Raw genomic sequence first — 18682 nt, forward strand, 5'->3', positions numbered from 1 at the left:
ATTTCTTTCTTTCTTCTGTTAACCCCAGAAGACCTGTGTGACCACCAAGGTGTACTTTTTATTCCTTTTACTCCCCTCCCTCTGACGCTCCCAAGTGCTGACCCTTTATTCCCAGCTTATAGCTAGACCAACTCCTGTTCATCATCAACACCGTTGGGGACGTCTTCTGTGCCATCTCTTTGCGACTTCCGGGGAACTAACACCTGGTTGGGAGACTACCTTGGAAGGGATAGCATCTAAAACTAAGTGCAAATCTTGACTAAATTGCGTGGTGGATTTTGACTTAAGAGTGGAATTTTGGATAGCTCAGGAGTTAGAGACGTCACCTCAGGCTTGTCTGAAGTGGGTCAGAGCTGCATCAGTCCCAACCAATACTCCTCTGGGCCATATACTCTGGGGTCGGGAAAGATTTGGACAACAGGAATTAAAAGGAAAAAAACTTAGTGCGTTATGTAATCAAGTTTGGTCACAATATGAGTTAGGAAATTTAAAATGGAGTGAAGTACCCTATGTTCAAATTTTCATGGCCTTGTATCTAGGCAATGGAACCCAAAATGAATTTAAGGCATGTGTAGCTCGGGAGGGATAACTCTAGGAAGGACACAAAGGACTTAATAAATGTGATTAGGGCTTCCCTGGTGGCGCAGTGGTTGAGAGTCCGCCTGCCGTTGCAGGGGGACACGGGTTCGTGCCCCATTCCGGGAAGATCCCACGTGCCGCGGAGCGGCTGGGCCCGTGAGCCATGGCCGCTAAGCCTGCGTGTCTGGAGCCTGTGCTCCGCAGAGGGGGAGGCCACAGCAGTGAAAGGCCCGCGTACCGCAAGGAGGAAAAAAAAAAAAAAGGACAGTTTGTGCTGGGATTCCGGGAAAAGAAGCCTGCCTCGTGTCAGTTCTTGGAAGACTCTGCATGTGGAGTGTTAGGGTAATGTGGCAGGGGTGTGGGGAGCACCCAGGGGAGCCAGCCACATGTGTCAACATCATCAGGCAGGAGCGAGGCAGAACCAAGGTGGAAATCACCTGACGAGATGCCCTGCAAGATCCCAACCAGGCCTAAACATTCTGTTTCTGTGATGTTCCATGGGAGTAGTTGAGGGGGCAGAAGGCAGGGGACCCGGCAGCATGAGAACCCTTGGCATGTTCTTAAGGATTGAGATGGGGACCAAATATAAGAGCATGGACTGAAAGGTATGTCGGGAAGAAGGCTCTACGTGCTCTATTTTCTCCAGTATATATATATATATATATTTTTTAAATTTATTTATTTATTTTTGGCTGCCTTGGGTCTTCATTGCTGTGTACAGCCTTTCTCTAGTTGCGGAGAGCGGGGGCTACTTTTCATTGTGGTGAGCAGGCTTCTCATTGCGGTGGCTTCTCTTGTTGCAGAGCATGGGCTCTAGGCATGCGGGCTTCAGTAGTTGTGGCTCACAGGCTCTAGAGCGCAGGCTCAGTAGTTGTGGCGCACGGGTTTAGCTGCTCCGTGGCGCGTAGGATCTTCCCGGACCAGGGCTTGAACCCGTGTCCCCTGCCTTGGCAGGCGGATTCTTAACCACTGCGCCACCAGGGAAGTAACATCCAGTATATATTTAAAATACTATTAATTTATTTAATATTATATTCTCTATATATAGAATATATATTTATATAGAATATATGACTGAATATTCTAAAATATATAATGTTCTTACATACATGGCTATTGTGTCACTCCTGTCACTCATAACTAGAAGGCGTTCCCATCAGGGCAGGGATCTTTGTCCTGTCCACTGCTGCTCACCCAGCCAGCACCTAGAATGATGCCTGGCACACAGCAGGTGCTCAATAAATATTTTCTGAATGAATGAAGATCGTCTCTGGATATTCAGAAGTCAATAATAACCATGAAGAGTCTTTCAAAATAGTGTGGAAATGAGCTCTTAGGTCAGAGTCTCTGGCCCCGACACTTCCTCTTTGACCTGTTGCCTGGTTAGTGGGCTCTCCCTCTGCCACATGAGCTGTGGGCAGTTAGCTCATACTGTGGGGAAGATCTGGGAGAACAGGAAGAAGAAATGTGAAAGAAACACCCAAGCCACAGCAACAAGGCTCTACACCAATGAGCTGGTAGGTAGGGTAAAGTGACCAGCTGGTGGCTTTGCTTATCCAGTTAAACAGGATTCATGGCTTAGGGAAGCTGTACCCTCTCCTACCCAGAGCCACTGGAAGCCAGGAGAGGTTGCCCTGGAAGGCAAGAGCCATGTAGTGGGAGAAATGTTCGCGTCGTGCAAATCAATTCACGCATTAGGCGGAATCACCGTTAGAAGCTGGCAACCCTCCCTGACCGGCAGCTGCCAGCACAGCCTAATTAATCCAGCAGCGGTAGTGGAGAAGAACATGACACTTCATGACTGATAAACAAGCCTAAAAATAGGCTCCATCTTTTCTCCAATGCCCCCCCCCCCACCAGATTCCCTCTCCTCATGGGCTTCAGTGGGAGGGGATTGGAGTGATGCTAGGGATGAAGTGAAAAGGAAAGGCAACAAAAGAAAAGCCCCACCCTCACCTGATTCTGGACAACAGGTTTTATTTAGAATCGCTGTTCCAGAGTTTGATTAGTATCTTGCCTCCTTTCCCTGGATGCCAGTTGAAACCAGGAATTTTGAAGACAAGCCAAGAAATACCACTTATTTGGTTAACTGAACTGGATCAAAGGCCCAAGGACAACCACCAAAGGTACTAATATATTAGAACTAATGTAATGTTCTAAATGCATTAGGCAGCCACCCAAATGTACTGCACATAACAGTGTATCAGACGCTATAGGAAGGGCCAGAGAGTGGAGTTACCCCACAGTACTGGGAGATAAGAGGCAAGTACTAAAAGGATAAATGGCATCTGAAAAAGACATTATGCTCAATTCAAAAATGGGGAAGGGATTTCAATAGACATGTCTCCGAAGAAGACATATAAATGGCTCATGGGCACATGAAAAGATGCTCAATGTCATTAGTCATTAGGGAAATGCCAATCAAAACCCAAGCAAGATACCACTTCACACCCACTAGGATGGCTGTAATCAAAAAGACGAACAATAACAAGTGTCGGTGATTATGCAGAGAAACTGGAACCCTCATACATTGCTGGAGGGAGTGTAAAATGGTGCAGCCGCTTTGGAAAGCAGTCTGGAAGTCCCTCTCCCCACCCACTAGTAGCCTGGCTTGGCCTGGGAACTCAATGGGAAGCTTATATTTGGAATTTTATTTTATTTTATTCTATTTACTTATTTTTTTGGCCATGCCATGCAGCTGGCGGGATCTCAGTTCCCCAGCCAGGGATTGAACCCAGGCCACAGCAGTGCAAGTCTGTAACCGTAACCACTGGGCCACCAGGGAACTCCCCATGTTTGAAATTTTAGAACAAATGATAGAAAGAAAAAATGGACAATTCAGACCCACCCACAGCAGCCACGATGGTAATGGCAGAATGAAAAGGTCAGTTTCACTTAAAGATGGTTGTCATCATTGCTGCTCTTGGCCTCTTGGAGCTGCCCTGAGAGCTGTCCATTCTCAAGCCTCCAGATAATTGTGTGGACCACTAACATCCTTACACAAAATGTCCTTTCTGGTCAAGACAGACTCAGAGAGGAGGCCCTGATGACACAGGGACTGAGTACTTCCAATACCCCAAATAGTTGCTTTGGGTAATAAATCAATAAAGCCGTTTCTGAATGTGATTTGTCTTCCCATACAGACTGACATAAGGAAGAGCATGCATTCCCTTTGCCAGCTCGTGAATTCAGGTCCACAGGACATTGATATTTCTCTGCGTTAAGTTATTTATTTATTTGGCCACACTGTGTGGCATGTGGGATCTTAGTTCCCCGACCAGGGATTAAACCCGCACCCCCTGCATTGGAAGCATGGAGTCTTAACCACTGGACCACCAGGGAAGTCCCTCTGTGTAAATTATTAAGTGGGCACTGGAACATCTTGGCTACTTCCAGCCCAACTCTCAGGACCCACTTCCCTGTGGTCAGTGAAGGGGTCCACAACATGCTACAGTGACATCAGGATTATTTTGAGCTGAAGACATTTGAGAATCCAACAGTCGCAGAAAGACACTTTTTCTGAACTCCGCTTATCTGCATAAAAACAGAACCTCCCGAAAGAATTCAACTGTCGTAAATCCCCTCTGTGAGTTTCACAACCAGAGAAGATTGACTCCGATCACCAGAGACAAGAAGTAAGCACCAGGATAAGAAATCACCTAAATAGACATTGTCACAATGTCTATCTTGTCTCCCATCCATTCTCCTAAGGCCTCATTTATTTTTCATACATTTGTTTTCCCATAAGTCTCTTTCCTCTCCCTCCCTTATTAAAAATGGTATATAAGGGCTTCCCTGGTGGCACAGAGGTGAAGAATCCGCCTGCCATTGCAGGTGACACGGGTTCGGGCCCTGGTCCGGGAAGATCCCACATGCTGCAGAGCAACTAAGTCCATGGGTCACAACTACTGAAGCCCGCGCGCCTAGAGCCCGTGCTCTGCAACAAGAGAAGCCACCGCAGTGAGAAGCCTGCACACTGCAACAAGGAGTAGCCCCTGCTCGCCGCAACTAGAGAAAGCCAGCGCGCAGCAACGAAGACCCAACGCAGCCATAAACAAATAAATTAAAATTTATTTTTAAAAAATGGTATATAAGCCCCAAATTCTAACCACCCCTTTGAGTCACATTTTTCTGTATGCTCTTGCCTATGTGCATGAATAAAAACTTGTCTTTTCTCCTGTTAATCTGTCAGTTTCAGTTTAATTCTCGGGAGCCGAATCACCAATAACTAAGTAGACTGAAGAAAAGTTTTTCCTCCTTGACACCACTCATAAGATGGACACATGAACTTACAAATAATGGAATCGGTTGACCTGGGACCCTACTTTGATCAGAATACAAGAACCATGTCTTAATTATTAAGAGATTCTCTCCAACACCAGAGCAATTTGTTACAAATTGTCAATTTCAATACACACTCATTTAATGAGTTACAATTACAAAGCAGCCTCACCAACACGGCAGTCCCATGACCTGTGCATGCAGGACATGGGTTAACTCGAGGTGGGTTAACTCTAGTTTGTAACTACAAAGTAGTAGGTTTGGTTTACTTTTATGATTACGAAAATACTTATTATTTTATAGCTATGTCACATACCAATTTTTTCTTTCTTTCTCTCTTACTAAACCATAATCTCCCCGGTTCTGAGATAAAACAATGGACCTACTTTAGATTTGTGCAAAAGGAGCTAAAGGTATTTTTTTTTTCCTGTGCCTCACTGGTTATTCATTTATGTATGCTGGAGGAGAGATGAGATAATATCTGAAACAGACTTTAAGCATAGAAAATAAGGGTTGAAAAGGATCTGAAAGGTTGTCCATTTTAACCACCTACTTGATGTTTGAATCTACTCAAGGACAGCCTGACAAGGGTGTGTTCTGCTTATGCTCAAACACCCCCAGCAGCAGCATAATTGACTATAAGTCACCTTACTTTGTTCTCTGATGGCTCAAGTACTTAGATTTCTTCCTTAAACTGAGCCTAAATTTTTCTCCTGGCATTCTCACCCATTGGTCTGAGTCTAATTGGTCCTCTTGAGGTCATCTAGTATACATTCGCCTAAACCTTCTCCCACCTAATCAAACCATTATACACCCAAGTCTAGCTTTTCTAGGTTAAATGTCCTTGGTTTCTTCCGGTATTCTTCATATCACTTGGGTTTCTAATCCTAAGATTCATATGAACAATTCTGGAAAAGTTCAGTAAGTAGGAGAGACTCACCCTACCAGACATCAAGACTCCTTATAAAGCTGTAGTAATTAGGAATTTTAGGATTATATTCTCAAGTTCTGTTTAAAAACAACCTGGTTGGCATTTTTATTAGTTTTGCCTTAAATTTATAATTGATTTGGGAATTGATGGCAACTTTATTACATAGCTTTTCCCATCCATGAATATTCTCATTTGTCTAGGTTTGTTTTTTTTTTTTTTTTGCAGTACGTGGGCCTGTCACTGCTGTGGCCTCCTGCTGTGGAGCACAGGCTCCAGACGCGCAGGCTCAGTGGCCATGGCTCACGGGCCCAGCCGCTCCGGGGCATGTGGGATCTTTCCGGACCGGGGCACGAACCCGTGTCCCCTGCATCGGCAGGTGGACGCTCAACCACTGCGCCACCAGGGAAGCCCCTGTCTAGGTTTTTTAACATGTCCTCTGCTAACGTTTTATATTTTCCTCCGAAAAGATTTTGTATATCTTGTGGATTCTTTTTTTTTTTTTGTGGTACGCGGGCCTCTCACTGTTGTGGCCTCTCCCATTGCGGAGCACAGGCTCCGGACGCGCAGGCTCAGCGGCCATGGCTCACGGGCCCAGCCGCTCCGCGGCATGTGGGATCTTCCCGGACCGGGGCACGAACCCGTGTCCCCTGCATCGGCAGGTGGACTCTCAACCACTGCGCCACCAGGGAAGCCCATCTTGTGGATTCTTTACTGGCTACCTTTAGGTTTCCTTTCTCTTATAAATGGACTTTTTTAAAATTATTTTTTCCATTTATTGCTCCCGCTCTATAATAGTGTTACTGATTTTTGTATTATGAATTTTATACCCAGCAATCTTGTCAAATTCTCAAATTGATGTTAACAATCAGTCATAAATCTGATCAGGTCATGAATTACTATTATTATACTCTGAGGTATTTGATTTGCTAAAGTTTCATATAGGATTTTCCTGTCTATGTTCTTAACTGAAATCAGTCTATAAGCTTCCCTTTTATACTGTTACTGTTCAGTTTTGTTATCAAGATTCATGTGGTAGGCACTATTAGTTGCCTTCCCAGCCATCACCATGTATTTCCCACCTCCTTTCTTAGAAGCAGATCATACCTCTCTTGAACATCTTTCCTTTTTTAATCAGGGAGGAAAATCTCACATCACATTGGCTGGAACTAGGTCACATGCCATCCCTAGCTGTAAAGGTGGCTGGGAAAATAAGTATCTGACATTTTCAACCCGTGAAATACTTAGAAATTTTTACATTTCTAAATGATGAGGGAGTTCATTTATTGTTGCTACCAATTTCTTATTGTCATGCTCTTTAATCAGCCAACAGGATCTACACAATATTGATTTTCTGGTATTTGAGACTGGTTTCTGGCCTACTTTGTATAATCAGTTTTTATACACTTTCATGTGTGTTTGAAAGGCATGTTGGTTCCAGGGTCTATTAATGTCCACTAGATCAAGCTTGTAATTCTGTCATTTACATCTTCTCTATGTTTGTTCAATTGTTTGTCTATTCGATCTATCAGTTTATTAAACAAGTAGGTTAAAATCTCCCATTATAACTTTAGGCCACTTGTGATTTTGTCAGTGTTGCCGTATCTTTGTTGAGCTAGGTTCAGCTTCAGGGTTTAACACCCATTATTATTGTGATCACTGACACATTTCAATTTATCATCTGACAAACAAAATTTGTTTTCTATTTACTGTGATTTTTGTAGGCTTCTCTTTGTTCTTCCTCTGCCTTCTATTGGATTGGTCAAGTTTTCTCTTGGAAGTTACATATTATTTTACTATTCTTTTAGAGGTTACCTTTACATTTTGAATACACATATTTGCCTTAAATTAAAAAAAAAAATTTATTTATTTATTTAGCTGAGCCAGGTCTTAGTTGCAGCACTAAGGGGATCTTTTAGTTGTGGCATGCAGGCTCTTAGCTATGGCACGCATTATCGAACCCAGGCCCCCTGCATTGGAAGCACAGAGTCTTAACTGCTGGACCACCAGGGAAGTCCCTGCTTTAAATTTTTTTAAATTAATAAACATCTCTTTTTTCTTCCTAGATGATATTAGCAACTTAGAGCACTTTTTTTTTTTACTATACTTACTACCCTTTCATCTTCTGTTATTATTGTCTGTTATTTAAATTCCACAAATATATTTCCAATTACTAATTATTCATATACTTGAAACATTCTATGCTCATTCAGATTTGTCCAGATGTTTACCAATTTCTTTGTTTACTATTATTTCTAGATCCCATGCTCCTGTTTCTTGCTTTCAATTTCCTTTTACTTCAAGTACAACCTTTAGTAGTTCTTTCAATCTGTGTCTCTGAGTAGTAACCTTTCTCAGCCCTTGATTGTCAGAAATGATTTTTTTTGCACCATTCTCAGGCCCAACACCCCATTTACATGCACCGAGGCCACACTTCCTGTCCCCTTATGGGAATGACATCCACAGCCCCTAGATGTCAGGGCCCACACTCAGTTCTGACACCCCCCAGCTTACTTAGCATTAACTCATCTGCTTTCCACTCCAGTTAGTTTTCTCTTTATTTCTAGTACCTGAAGATTTCCCTTTCTTTGCTTTGAACTCAGCTTTATATTGTTATACTTCATCCTGTGTCTGTCATATGAGGTGGGGGGAGGGTCCGTATTAATCCTTTTAGTTATTATTACTGGAAGTCCAGATGTTCTATTTATAACAAATTTCCCTCTTACTAATTAATGTTTAGTATTCTCCTTTAAAATAAATGTCATATATTTTGATAGAGAAAACAGACATGACAGAGACAGCTGGACACTTCTTGTTCTGTTTCAGGAAAAGTTATAAAGTTTTCTAGTTTCTTGAATTTGGTACACAGGGAACATTCCCCAGGCAATAACTTTGGAAAATGCAATCGTCTGCCGAGAAATGGAATTTTCTGTAGGTTTGTATCTATTTTCTTGCACCGCCCCCCCCACCCCACTTCTCTTTGCTCTACAGAGGTGATCGATGCTCAATATTTGATTTTGAGTACACCCTTGGCACTAAGAATGCCAAAGCAGCATATTGAGAAACCTCTCTCTGCAAGGAAGCCATCCTCAGGCTAGACCCAGAGCTCAGCTACTCCTGCAAATCAACAGCTGGCTGCAGGCTGCACTGGTTCCAAATCCTGGGAATTCACAGCTACTGATAGATGAACAGGATCAATCTCATTTGCATTTCATTGTGACTCAGGAATTCCCTGGTACTGCTTCCCTGGGAAGATTAAAATGTGTTGGTTTAATCAGCCAGTGTCAGGATATTGGCCTGAGAGATTTCCAAACACCCTGACAGAACACAAACCCTCCCATCAAGAAGAAAGAGTCCCCTTCAGCCTGTCGAAGGGTAGAGGTCATACAAGAATGAGGGAATCCAAATATGGCTCCTCTCAGAAACACCTGACCGTGGCACTGAGCATGGAGAAATATTCACAAGTGTCAGTGTTTAAACTGGGGACACAGTCCAGCTACTATGCTGGAAGTGCTTTCTGGATGAGGAAAGGCCAATAGGAGAGGCCATAGATGGTGGTAAAGGGTATTCATGGAGATGATAGCAATGACCACAATGGTCATATGCTGGTTCACTGACATAGACAGTTACTTTTGAGAAAATATGGCATGTGACTACAAATGTTCTGACCCAGAAAATTGAAAGGAAGAAAATGACCTGGAAGGGGGGTGTAAGGTCGGGAGAAGCTCAGACAAGCCCCAACAATCAATTATGTCATTAGTGATAAGAAAACAGAAGAGATTAAAGAATGTATTTTGCAAAACAGAAATGGCAGTCCTGATCAGCGCTGGTTGATCATCCTTGAATCTTTACCCTTTCAGAGAAGAGATGACAACCTCTACCTTGGGAAGGATGGGTCTACTTGAGAAACAGAAACCACCCGAGTACTCCATATCCCTTTGGTCACAGGTGACCAGTGGTTTTGTCATCTCCCTTTGCGGACACCCGAGTGGTCCCTCGGCAGCAAGTGGAAATCTTACTGAGTCAAGACCCCACCCAACAGCACACGGCCACATTCAGCACTTACTTTTGTACAACTTACAGGCAAAGCTGCCTCTTTCCTTCTGCTAACCCGGGACCAAGGGTGAAGACAAAGTCCTTTAATTCTTAAGATCAGATTTCATCTTAACATGTCGTGGAAGGGTTGGGAGAGGTAAGAGGAAAGCTCCTTCTGATGAAAATGTGCTTGAGGACTACTTTGCAGGACGCAGGGGTTTCTGTTTTTGGCAGCAACTAGACTGGCAGTTTTGGAGGGCGGATGTAGACTTTCCAAGTCACCTTTTTATCCCAGACAGTCACAGCCTCTACCTCAGTCTTGCAGTGGGGCTGGCTGGGAGCCCCTGGGCAGGGTGGGCGCCCGGAGTGGGAGCACCGGCTGCCAGGACTTACCTGTTGAGATACACGCGTTTCTCCGTGAACTGCCCGTTCCCATGGTGAGGGTCCTCGAAGGGCTCGTTCTGGACGACCTCCACCCCTTCTCCTCGGTCGCTCTGCTCGTGGCTGTGCTTGCTGATCATGTACAGCTGTCCGATTTTGTACTACAAAACACACAGACACAGAGGGGTCAGACCCATCGCTCGCCTCCGGAAACTGCCCCCGCGCCACCACCGCCGCTGCGCCGCAAGCAACTCAGAGCATCAGCACTTCCTGTTGAGAAAAGAAAGCAGGCACGTGGGCCTGATGGTATTCTTCCTCAGGAAAAAGGTGGAGAACGAGCTGTGAGTAGAATGCAGAAACGGCCTGTTCCTGTGAACACTTTGCATCACCTTGGCAGATGCTTGCCGGTGTGGCCGATGGCCTTCAAGGTTTGGCAGCCGATCAACCAACCCATGGGTAGCGGCTGGGAGGTGGGCACGCCGGAGTCTCCCCTTCCACTCTGGCCCTACAGGGTTAAGTGGCGCTGAAGTCCTATTCTGCTTGGCTCAAGACAGGCTCAGACAGGCTAAGGTTTGTGATTTCTGTCCCTTCTTTCTGCCTGATTAACTGCATTGCTGGGCACAAGAGGATTAGATGTCACCTGTCTCTTCCATCGCCTCTCTCAAAGTGTTCCACTCTCCTGGAGGCCTCTGTCCCATAGAATGGTGGTTCTCAAAGGTGGCTGGACGTTAGAGTCACCTGGAAGCTTTAAAAAAAAAACCCTCCAGATGCCCAGGCCCCACTATGAGTGGAAACTGTGGACCCACCTTTAGGCTGGTCCACAAGGAGGAAAATCTACAGTATCTTTAAGTCCTGGGGCCTTAGTGCGGGGCCTTCCAGGCTGAGATGCCAGAAGTTACATGTGCTTACACGAAAATGATAAAATGGAATAACATGTAATGTGAACACTTTCCGTGCCGCCTGTATCTTTGAGCTGTTCCATTCTCTTTCTTGCCTCTCTGAAAACCCTGGGGCCAGCAGGCATCTCTTCACTCAGTGAACTTCCAAAGTGACAAAACTAATTTGACGGAGGGGAAAAGAAGAGAGAGAGGAAGGAGGGAGTCAAGTGACTTTTGCACCGAGGAAGTCTGCTCAGAATCAGCAGGCAGGGCGATGAGACGCTGCTGTGGTCCTTCCACAGATTCAGTGTGAAACAACACACAGTGTCAGCATCATCAAGGCCCGAGGGATGGGGGGGAAAGGGGCCTGAGTCTGCAGCAGGCTAATGACGGCTCCAGGTTATTCCCAAAGAGCCCAGGCCAGCAGGTATGTAGGTCCCCTGTCTATGTGCATAAGAGAGAGAAATAGATTTTAAATTAAGGGGGCATGTATAATGTACAAGTCAACAGTGCAGTCAGTTCCAAAGCTGAGAGGACACACACGTCCAAAGGTCCCTCTTCCATTCTGAGGCAGGTGCCGGGAGGGGAGTATGAAGAGAATGCGAAAGGCTCTGGTGTGAGGCCAGCCTGAGGGACCAGGCCCAGTAACCATGACAATGGGAACAGCAGCCTTCTGGCTCTTCTCAAAGGGCAGTGCTTCCTGTCTGTGCCATGCCTCTCCCCCAGAAGGGTCTGCATCTAAAATGCTTTTAATGTAACTGCGTGTGTGTGCTGAGGATAAGAGCAGGGAGAGGAGAGAGGAAAATCAAAGATAAAATTTATTTTTAAACAAATTTTGGGATTAGAAACTTGCCTTGGCTTCCCCTCTTCCCTTTGCTCATAAAGACTGACTAATACTGTTTCAAGGAGGGAGACAGTGAGAAAAAGTTTACAGATTAGAGATATGTGAGATCAACACTCTACCTTATACGGATGGGCACACAAGCCTGGAACAGCATGTCCAGCTGCCCAGGGGGTGGAGATTTCACTGGCAGTTGCTTTGTACTTGGAGTTCAAAAAAATACGTGTTTACTTACAATGGAATATTACTGTGCCATAAAAAGGAAGCACTGATACTGATACCGCTTAATGTGTGTTACCAGTTGAATTGTGTTTTCCCAGAATTCATATGTTGAAGTCCCAGTACCTCAGAATGTGACCTTATTTGGAGATAGGGTCCTTACAGAGGTAATCAAATTAAAATGAGGTCATTAGGATGGGCACTAGTCCAATAGGACTGGTTTCCTTACACAAAGGGGCAAGTTGGACATAGAGACACTCACAGGAAGAATAGGAGATGAAGCGATGCACGAAGATGGCCATCTACCAGCCAAGGACTGACGTGGAACAGATCCTTCCCTCCCAGCCTTCAGAAGGAAGCAGCCCTGCCTGCCGACACTGGATCTTTGACTTCCACCATTCGCAACTGTGAGCCCTTACAACTCTGGTTGGTTAAGCCACCCATTCTGTGGTGCTTTGCGATGGCAGCCCGAGCAAACCCATACAATGGGTACGGGGCTTCCTTTTGGGGTGATGAAAGTGTTCTGGATATGGATAGAGGTGCTGGTTGCACAATATTGTGAATGTACTAGATGCTGCTGAATTGACTTTAAAATGGTTAATTTTGTGTTATGTGATTTCCACCTTGTGGAAAGGGAATGCTGCCACCATTCCAGTAAACAATGAATGTTTGCCGGCCATCAAGCCATTAGCCCCTGTAGCCACACAACGTCCCACCACCACCCCACCCAGCCCCAGTGGCGTGCCCTGAGGGGAATTCAGGATGGAGAAAAAAATGTAACATGCTGTGCTTTGGATACTGGCCCTAGATAGTTAAGATGTATATCTAAGGAATCACTTCAGTGAGCCCAGACTCTTGCATCTTCCCACACATAAAAACTCCAGGCCTTCCCTGGTGGCACAGTGGTTAAGAATCCGCCTGCCAATGCAGGGGACACGGGTTCGAGTCCTGGTCCAGGAAGATCCCACATGCCGCGGAGCAACTAAGCCCGTGCGCCACAACTACTGAGCCCATGCACCGCGTCTACTGAAGCCCACGTGCTCTAGAGCCTGTGCTGTGCAACAAGAGAAGCCACCTTAGTGAGAAGCCTGCGCACTGCAACGAAGAGTAGTCCCCGCTCACCGCAACTAGAGAAAGCCCACGCACAACAACCAAGACCCTACACAGCCAAAAATAATAAATAAATAAAAATAAATTTATAAAGAAAAACAAAAAAAACTCCTATATATTCTGGCTCCTCCTTTACCTCTTTGGAGCAGTTTCTCAGAGCTCTAGGACTCAGTAAGCTCCCCAAATACAACTTAACTTGCATCTTTTAGGTTGTGCATTTTTCTTTAGTTGAAAACCTCAACTGTTTTAAAAAAAAGTGTTGACCCCACTTCTGAAGCAGATACCCCTAAGCCAAAATGCTGTCGAGGGCTTTAGTCGGGGGTGGGAGGACTTGACAGAAGGGATGCCTATCCCTGGACCATCTCCAGGAGCTCCAACTCACTCACGCATGAAAATGTATGGGACCAAGGGCGATGCATGACACAGAAAAGCCATTAGCCAGACGCGAGTCAGCCTGGCTGCGCTCAGCTCGATTGCTTCCTGCCCTGTTGAAAGGAAAGGGCGGAGGCAGCCAGAGGCTGATTCACCGTCAGCCAGAGGAGGGCCTGGCTGCCCAGCCTCATTGATCATTCTGGTGGCTCCTGAAAGAGCCATTGCAGGGCAGACACCAGCATTAGCTCACTAAGATAGCGTCAGTCCGTGGGCGACTGACAGACGCTGGATGCAGTAACGTGGGTGACATTGTTGGGGGTGGCGGGACACTCAAGCCCAGACACTGAGGTGGTCAAGGGCCCTGCACCTGTCACTTTATTCACGCTCAAGCAAATCAGGCCTGTTCTCCGGGTTGTGGCCATCTGAGCTGGGCCATCCAGAAGCAGAGGTTTTAAACCACAAACTGACTCAAAGACACATGCACCCGGAAGTTTCTCAATTAGAGCGGACGGGGCAGGACAGAGAGTCCTCCAACCGTGTCTCAAAATCACCAGAGATACTCCTAAAATGCTGAATCCTGGGCCATTCCAGCCCTTTTACATTCACACTCTGAAGCAGAGGGAAGTTGGGGATCTCACCCGTGTACACGCTAAAAGCTGAGAACCACTGCGGCAGAGAGTGGGGAAGGCGTTCATTAGTACTTGCTCAGTACCAGACGGTGCCAAGACCAAAAGGTTCCATCTTTAGGGGACCTGTTTCTTCTTTCCTCTTTTAACACTGAATTCTTGCAAAGCTCTATCGCTAATTTAGTGAGAATACTACATCACAGATCACCAGCTCCAAACAAACTTGTATGTGAAATGAAGGCTGCGAAATCCATAGACTCAGAAGGATTCTGAAGACATTGAAGCCAGAGAATCGATAACAGAATTGATAATGATGATGGTGGTGGTGATAGAGTAAAGCTTAACTGATTGCCTATCAGTGTGAGGCACCAGTTAGGTGCTTTATATTCATTTCTAAGATTCACAACGATTCAGGTACATATTTACAGATGAGGAAGCTGAGTCTCCGAGAGGCTAGAAGACTTCCTCCTGCCACGTGGCTTCTAGGTGGCAGAGCTGGGGTTTGAAGACCATAGGTCTGTACTCTTTCTTCTCCACTCAGCTTCAGCCCTTATTTCTCTAACAGGTGAACTGCTTTAACAAACCTAGATCTCATTATGATGAACAAAGAGGGATGGTTCAGAGCCACTGCCTTTGAACTTTGCTATTTCAGAAGATGAAGAACAAAAGTCTGATATCATTTGAAAGATCAAAGTTGTTTAAACTGTGCGCACATATGGAATGGTGGAGCAATTATGCTCTAACTTTGTAAAATCTACTGTTATAATTCCAGAGTTTGGGGTAATCATCATTACAGGCAATCACGATTAGAGACAGCTCTGCGCTGCAGGGCTGAGCCTCCATGAGAGCCATCATCAGAATAGCTACCCCAAATAATTCTCTCTGTAGTCAAAAAAAAACCATGGGGATGCAGATCTTTCCCGTTTGCATGCAGCGCTGCATGTTTGATAAAGCTGCAGAACTTGAGGGAAGGCAGAGTTGTATAATATGCCTGCAAAAGCCAAGGGGTTTCATCACTTTGTACTTTTGCAAACTCTGTGACTGGGCACGACCAAAGTTCTTAATACAGTTCAACTCAAACCTTGATTTTTAGAAAAGGTGACCCCAAGTCAAAACTCCTGATTATTGTAAGGGATTATTAACTGACCATCACCAACACCTAAATAGCATCCTTGCCGTTAGAAGTACTAGGCCCAAAGTTTTAGGTTCAGTAGAACCCTAAGCTTTCACTTAACTGCCCCTTCCCCCAATTGCTGAGCTTCAGAGATCTCTGCAAGGCCAGGCTCCCATATTCCCCTCCATAAAGAACCAAGGGGGTGTCATCTTTCTTCCAATCCCTCCCTTCCTTCCTGCCCCCTTTCTCGTCCTTCATTAGTCCCAATACCTTTTTCAAACATCACGATGTGAAAGGTGGGAACCACTGTTTTGCAATAAACATTACTCAGCCTGGATGGAGTTATTCCCTGATGTCATGACTCAGGTCTTCAAGGCCCCAGATCGGGAATCAGAATTTACAACTATTACCACTTCTACCATCAAAACAGACGGATACCACACAATGTGACAACCACGGAGAAATACCTGTCCCTCTGACTTAACCTGATATCATGTATGTTTCCGTCTTTGAAATGTGCATGATTCCTGCCTCTCTCACTCTGGCTGTGTGGAGAGAGGAAAGAGCAGAGGGTGATACAAGGTGGCATTGCTGGGAGTTTGCCACATTATTCACATCACCCTTAATGCTTTTCTTGGCTTTTTTCTCTCAGTCTTCTCTACTCTCAATACACGGACCTCAAAGCACAGTGGAGCAATTGCCTCACGATGCCCAAGGAGCCCCCTGAAGAGAGTGCCTGAAAGATAAAACATTACCCAGGACTCCAGTGCATTGCAGTCTTCACGCCAAGTGGTGCCAGAATTGTAATTCCACTCAGGGAAGGGGATGTGACGAGGCCAGATTTTAACAACCTCATATCAGAAAACTAGAGGCTAGAGCCAGCTGTTTTCTAGAATCTCACAGCACAGCTGAGGCAGCGGGACAAATGCTCTGGTCCAGCAGTCGGCAAACTATGTGGCCTGGTGCCTGTGTTTTTAAAATAAAGTTTCATTGGAACACAGCCGTACTCATTCATTCTGTGACTGCTCTCACGATACCACAGCAGATACCATGTGGTTCAAAGAGCTGAAAATATTTACTATCTGGCCTTTTACAGAAAAAGGTTGCTGACCCCTGTCTAGCGCAGTGCTACGGGGTCCAGCACTAACCAGCGCTGTCTGGGATGGTGGCCACTCGCCATATGTAGCTTATGAGCATTGGAAATGGGGCCTGTGCAATGGAGGGACTGAATTTAAAATTTTCTTTCCTTTTAATTAACTTAAACTTTAAAATTGATACTCGATTCAGCTATAAGAAAACTTTCACATATGTGTGAGACACACCATTCAGTAGACATAAATCTACTGTTTAAACTGAAAATTTTTATGAAATCTCAATTCACATCAGGTACCTCTGATGAAATTTTAGCATCTGGCTTGAGATTGCTTATAAGTGTAAAACGCACACTTAGTAACAACAGCAAAAAACTTAGTAACAACAAAAAAAGTAAAGCTCATTAATAATTTTTAAATTGATTGCATATGGAAATGATAGTATTTTAGAGATACAGGGTTAACTAAAATATATTCTTAAAAATAACTTCACCTGTTTCTTTACATATGTGGTTGGCATTTGTGGCTCACATATTTCTATTGGATGGTGCTGGTCTAAGCCCTAAACTTGACCATCAGGGATGGAGAGTCAGGCCATCAATCCATACCAAGACTTCAGAGGCTGGCTGGTCAGGCCAAGGGTTTCCATGTGTTTCCAAGCTAGCGAGGTAGGGCACTGGTAATAAGGCATACATTTGGAGAAGCTCTCCCTTTCTGAGGACTGGCATTACCTGGACCTCCAGAGAGGTGATAATTGTTCACTGTGTGCTATGGTGGAAAGCACTGCAGTTTTAAAATTGAAAACCTGCAGCCAAAGTCCTGATTCTGCCTTTGATGAGTTTTGTAACCCTAGACAATTTGCTTAACTGAGGCACAGTTTCTTATCATTAAAATGGGACTAAGAAAACACCTCATGGGACATGGTGACAATCCAGTGAAAAAAAACTTACAAATTAATATGCTTTATAAAATGTAAAACTGTACACTGTAGCTATGGGTCCTTCTGTTTGGCAACACATCTGACTGGGAGGTGAAGATCTGTTTCATTTGTTTCCATTTTGCTACAGTTCTTTTTTTAAAAGGTCAAGTCTTTATTTATTTTTGGCTGCATTGGGTCTTTGTTGCTGCTCGTGGGCTTCCTCTAGTTGCAGCGAGTGGGGGCTACTCTTTGTTGCAATGCACGCGCTTCTCATTGCGGTGGCTTCTCTTGTTACGGAGCACGGGCTCTAGGCGTGCAGGCTTCAGTAGTTGTGGCTCACGGGCTCTAGAGCGCAGGCTCAGTAGTTGTGGCGCACGGGCTTAGCTGCTCCATGGCATGTGGGATCTTCCCGGACCAGGGCTCGAACCCGTGTCCCCTGCATTGGCAGGTGGATTCTTAACCACTGTGCCACCAGGGAAGTCCCTTGCTACAGTTCTATACAGGCTAAGAGAACAAGGCATCTGCCATACACACTCCTACAATGCAAAAATCAGGGAAAACCTGACCATCAGCCCGAGACCATCATTTCCTTCAGCAAAAATTGTATTAGATGGTAGTCAGATCAAACACTTCCCAAAACGTTATAAAAAAACTTGGGAACATCCACTTATATGACGTCCCTAGAGCAGTCAAATTCACAGAGACAGAAAGTAGAATGGTGGTTGCCAGCAGGGGTGGGGAGTTAATGCTTAATAGGACAGATGTGTGGGGACGATGTGTGGGATGATGAAAAAGTTCTGGGGATGGATGGATGGTGTTGATGTTTGCCTAACAATGTGAATGCACTCAATGCCACTGAACTGTACACTTAAAAATGGTTAGAATGGTAAACTTCGTGTGATGTATATTTCATCACAATTCTTTAAAAAACCCGGAACATGTCATTGTCCCCTGTCACTTACTTACTTCACGCCTCAAGGTGGCCATCTATCAGTGATTCTATTTTTATGATTATGAAAAAGCTTTTTTTAGGACAGGGACTTCTATATTTGATGGATCTTTGGTTTGGAAGCTTATTTGAAGGTGTTGAGCCAAGGGGACGGAACTATAAAATGACTTCCCCCAGAGACAATGTTGCATGAGATGCCCGATTCCTGCGGTGCCGGGGGAGATGCCTGGCTCGCTCTGCCCTAAACTTAAATGTCTTTGACATTAGCAATCTGGAGGATTCCTGTTGCTGATGTTCCCAAGCAACATGGTGCTGACGGTGACAGTGTTACAGACAAACACCCTGACAGAAGGGAAAGA

General features: G+C 45.1%; 1 protein-coding gene across 1 annotated transcript in view; it reads right to left on the minus strand.

The window, feature by feature from the left end:
- Positions 1-18682, minus strand: part of PITPNC1 (phosphatidylinositol transfer protein cytoplasmic 1) — a 136766-nt gene that overhangs the window by 117793 nt on the left and 291 nt on the right. The window contains exon 2 of the mRNA XM_007456806.1: positions 10217-10365. Coding sequence (XP_007456868.1) covers positions 10217-10365 — 149 coding nt within the window. The remainder of the gene's footprint in view (positions 1-10216; positions 10366-18682) is intronic.

Source organism: Lipotes vexillifer, unplaced genomic scaffold (assembly GCF_000442215.2).
Source record: "Lipotes vexillifer unplaced genomic scaffold, Lipotes_vexillifer_v1.1 scaffold299, whole genome shotgun sequence".
In the NCBI taxonomy this organism is placed as follows: Eukaryota; Metazoa; Chordata; class Mammalia; order Artiodactyla; family Lipotidae; genus Lipotes; species Lipotes vexillifer.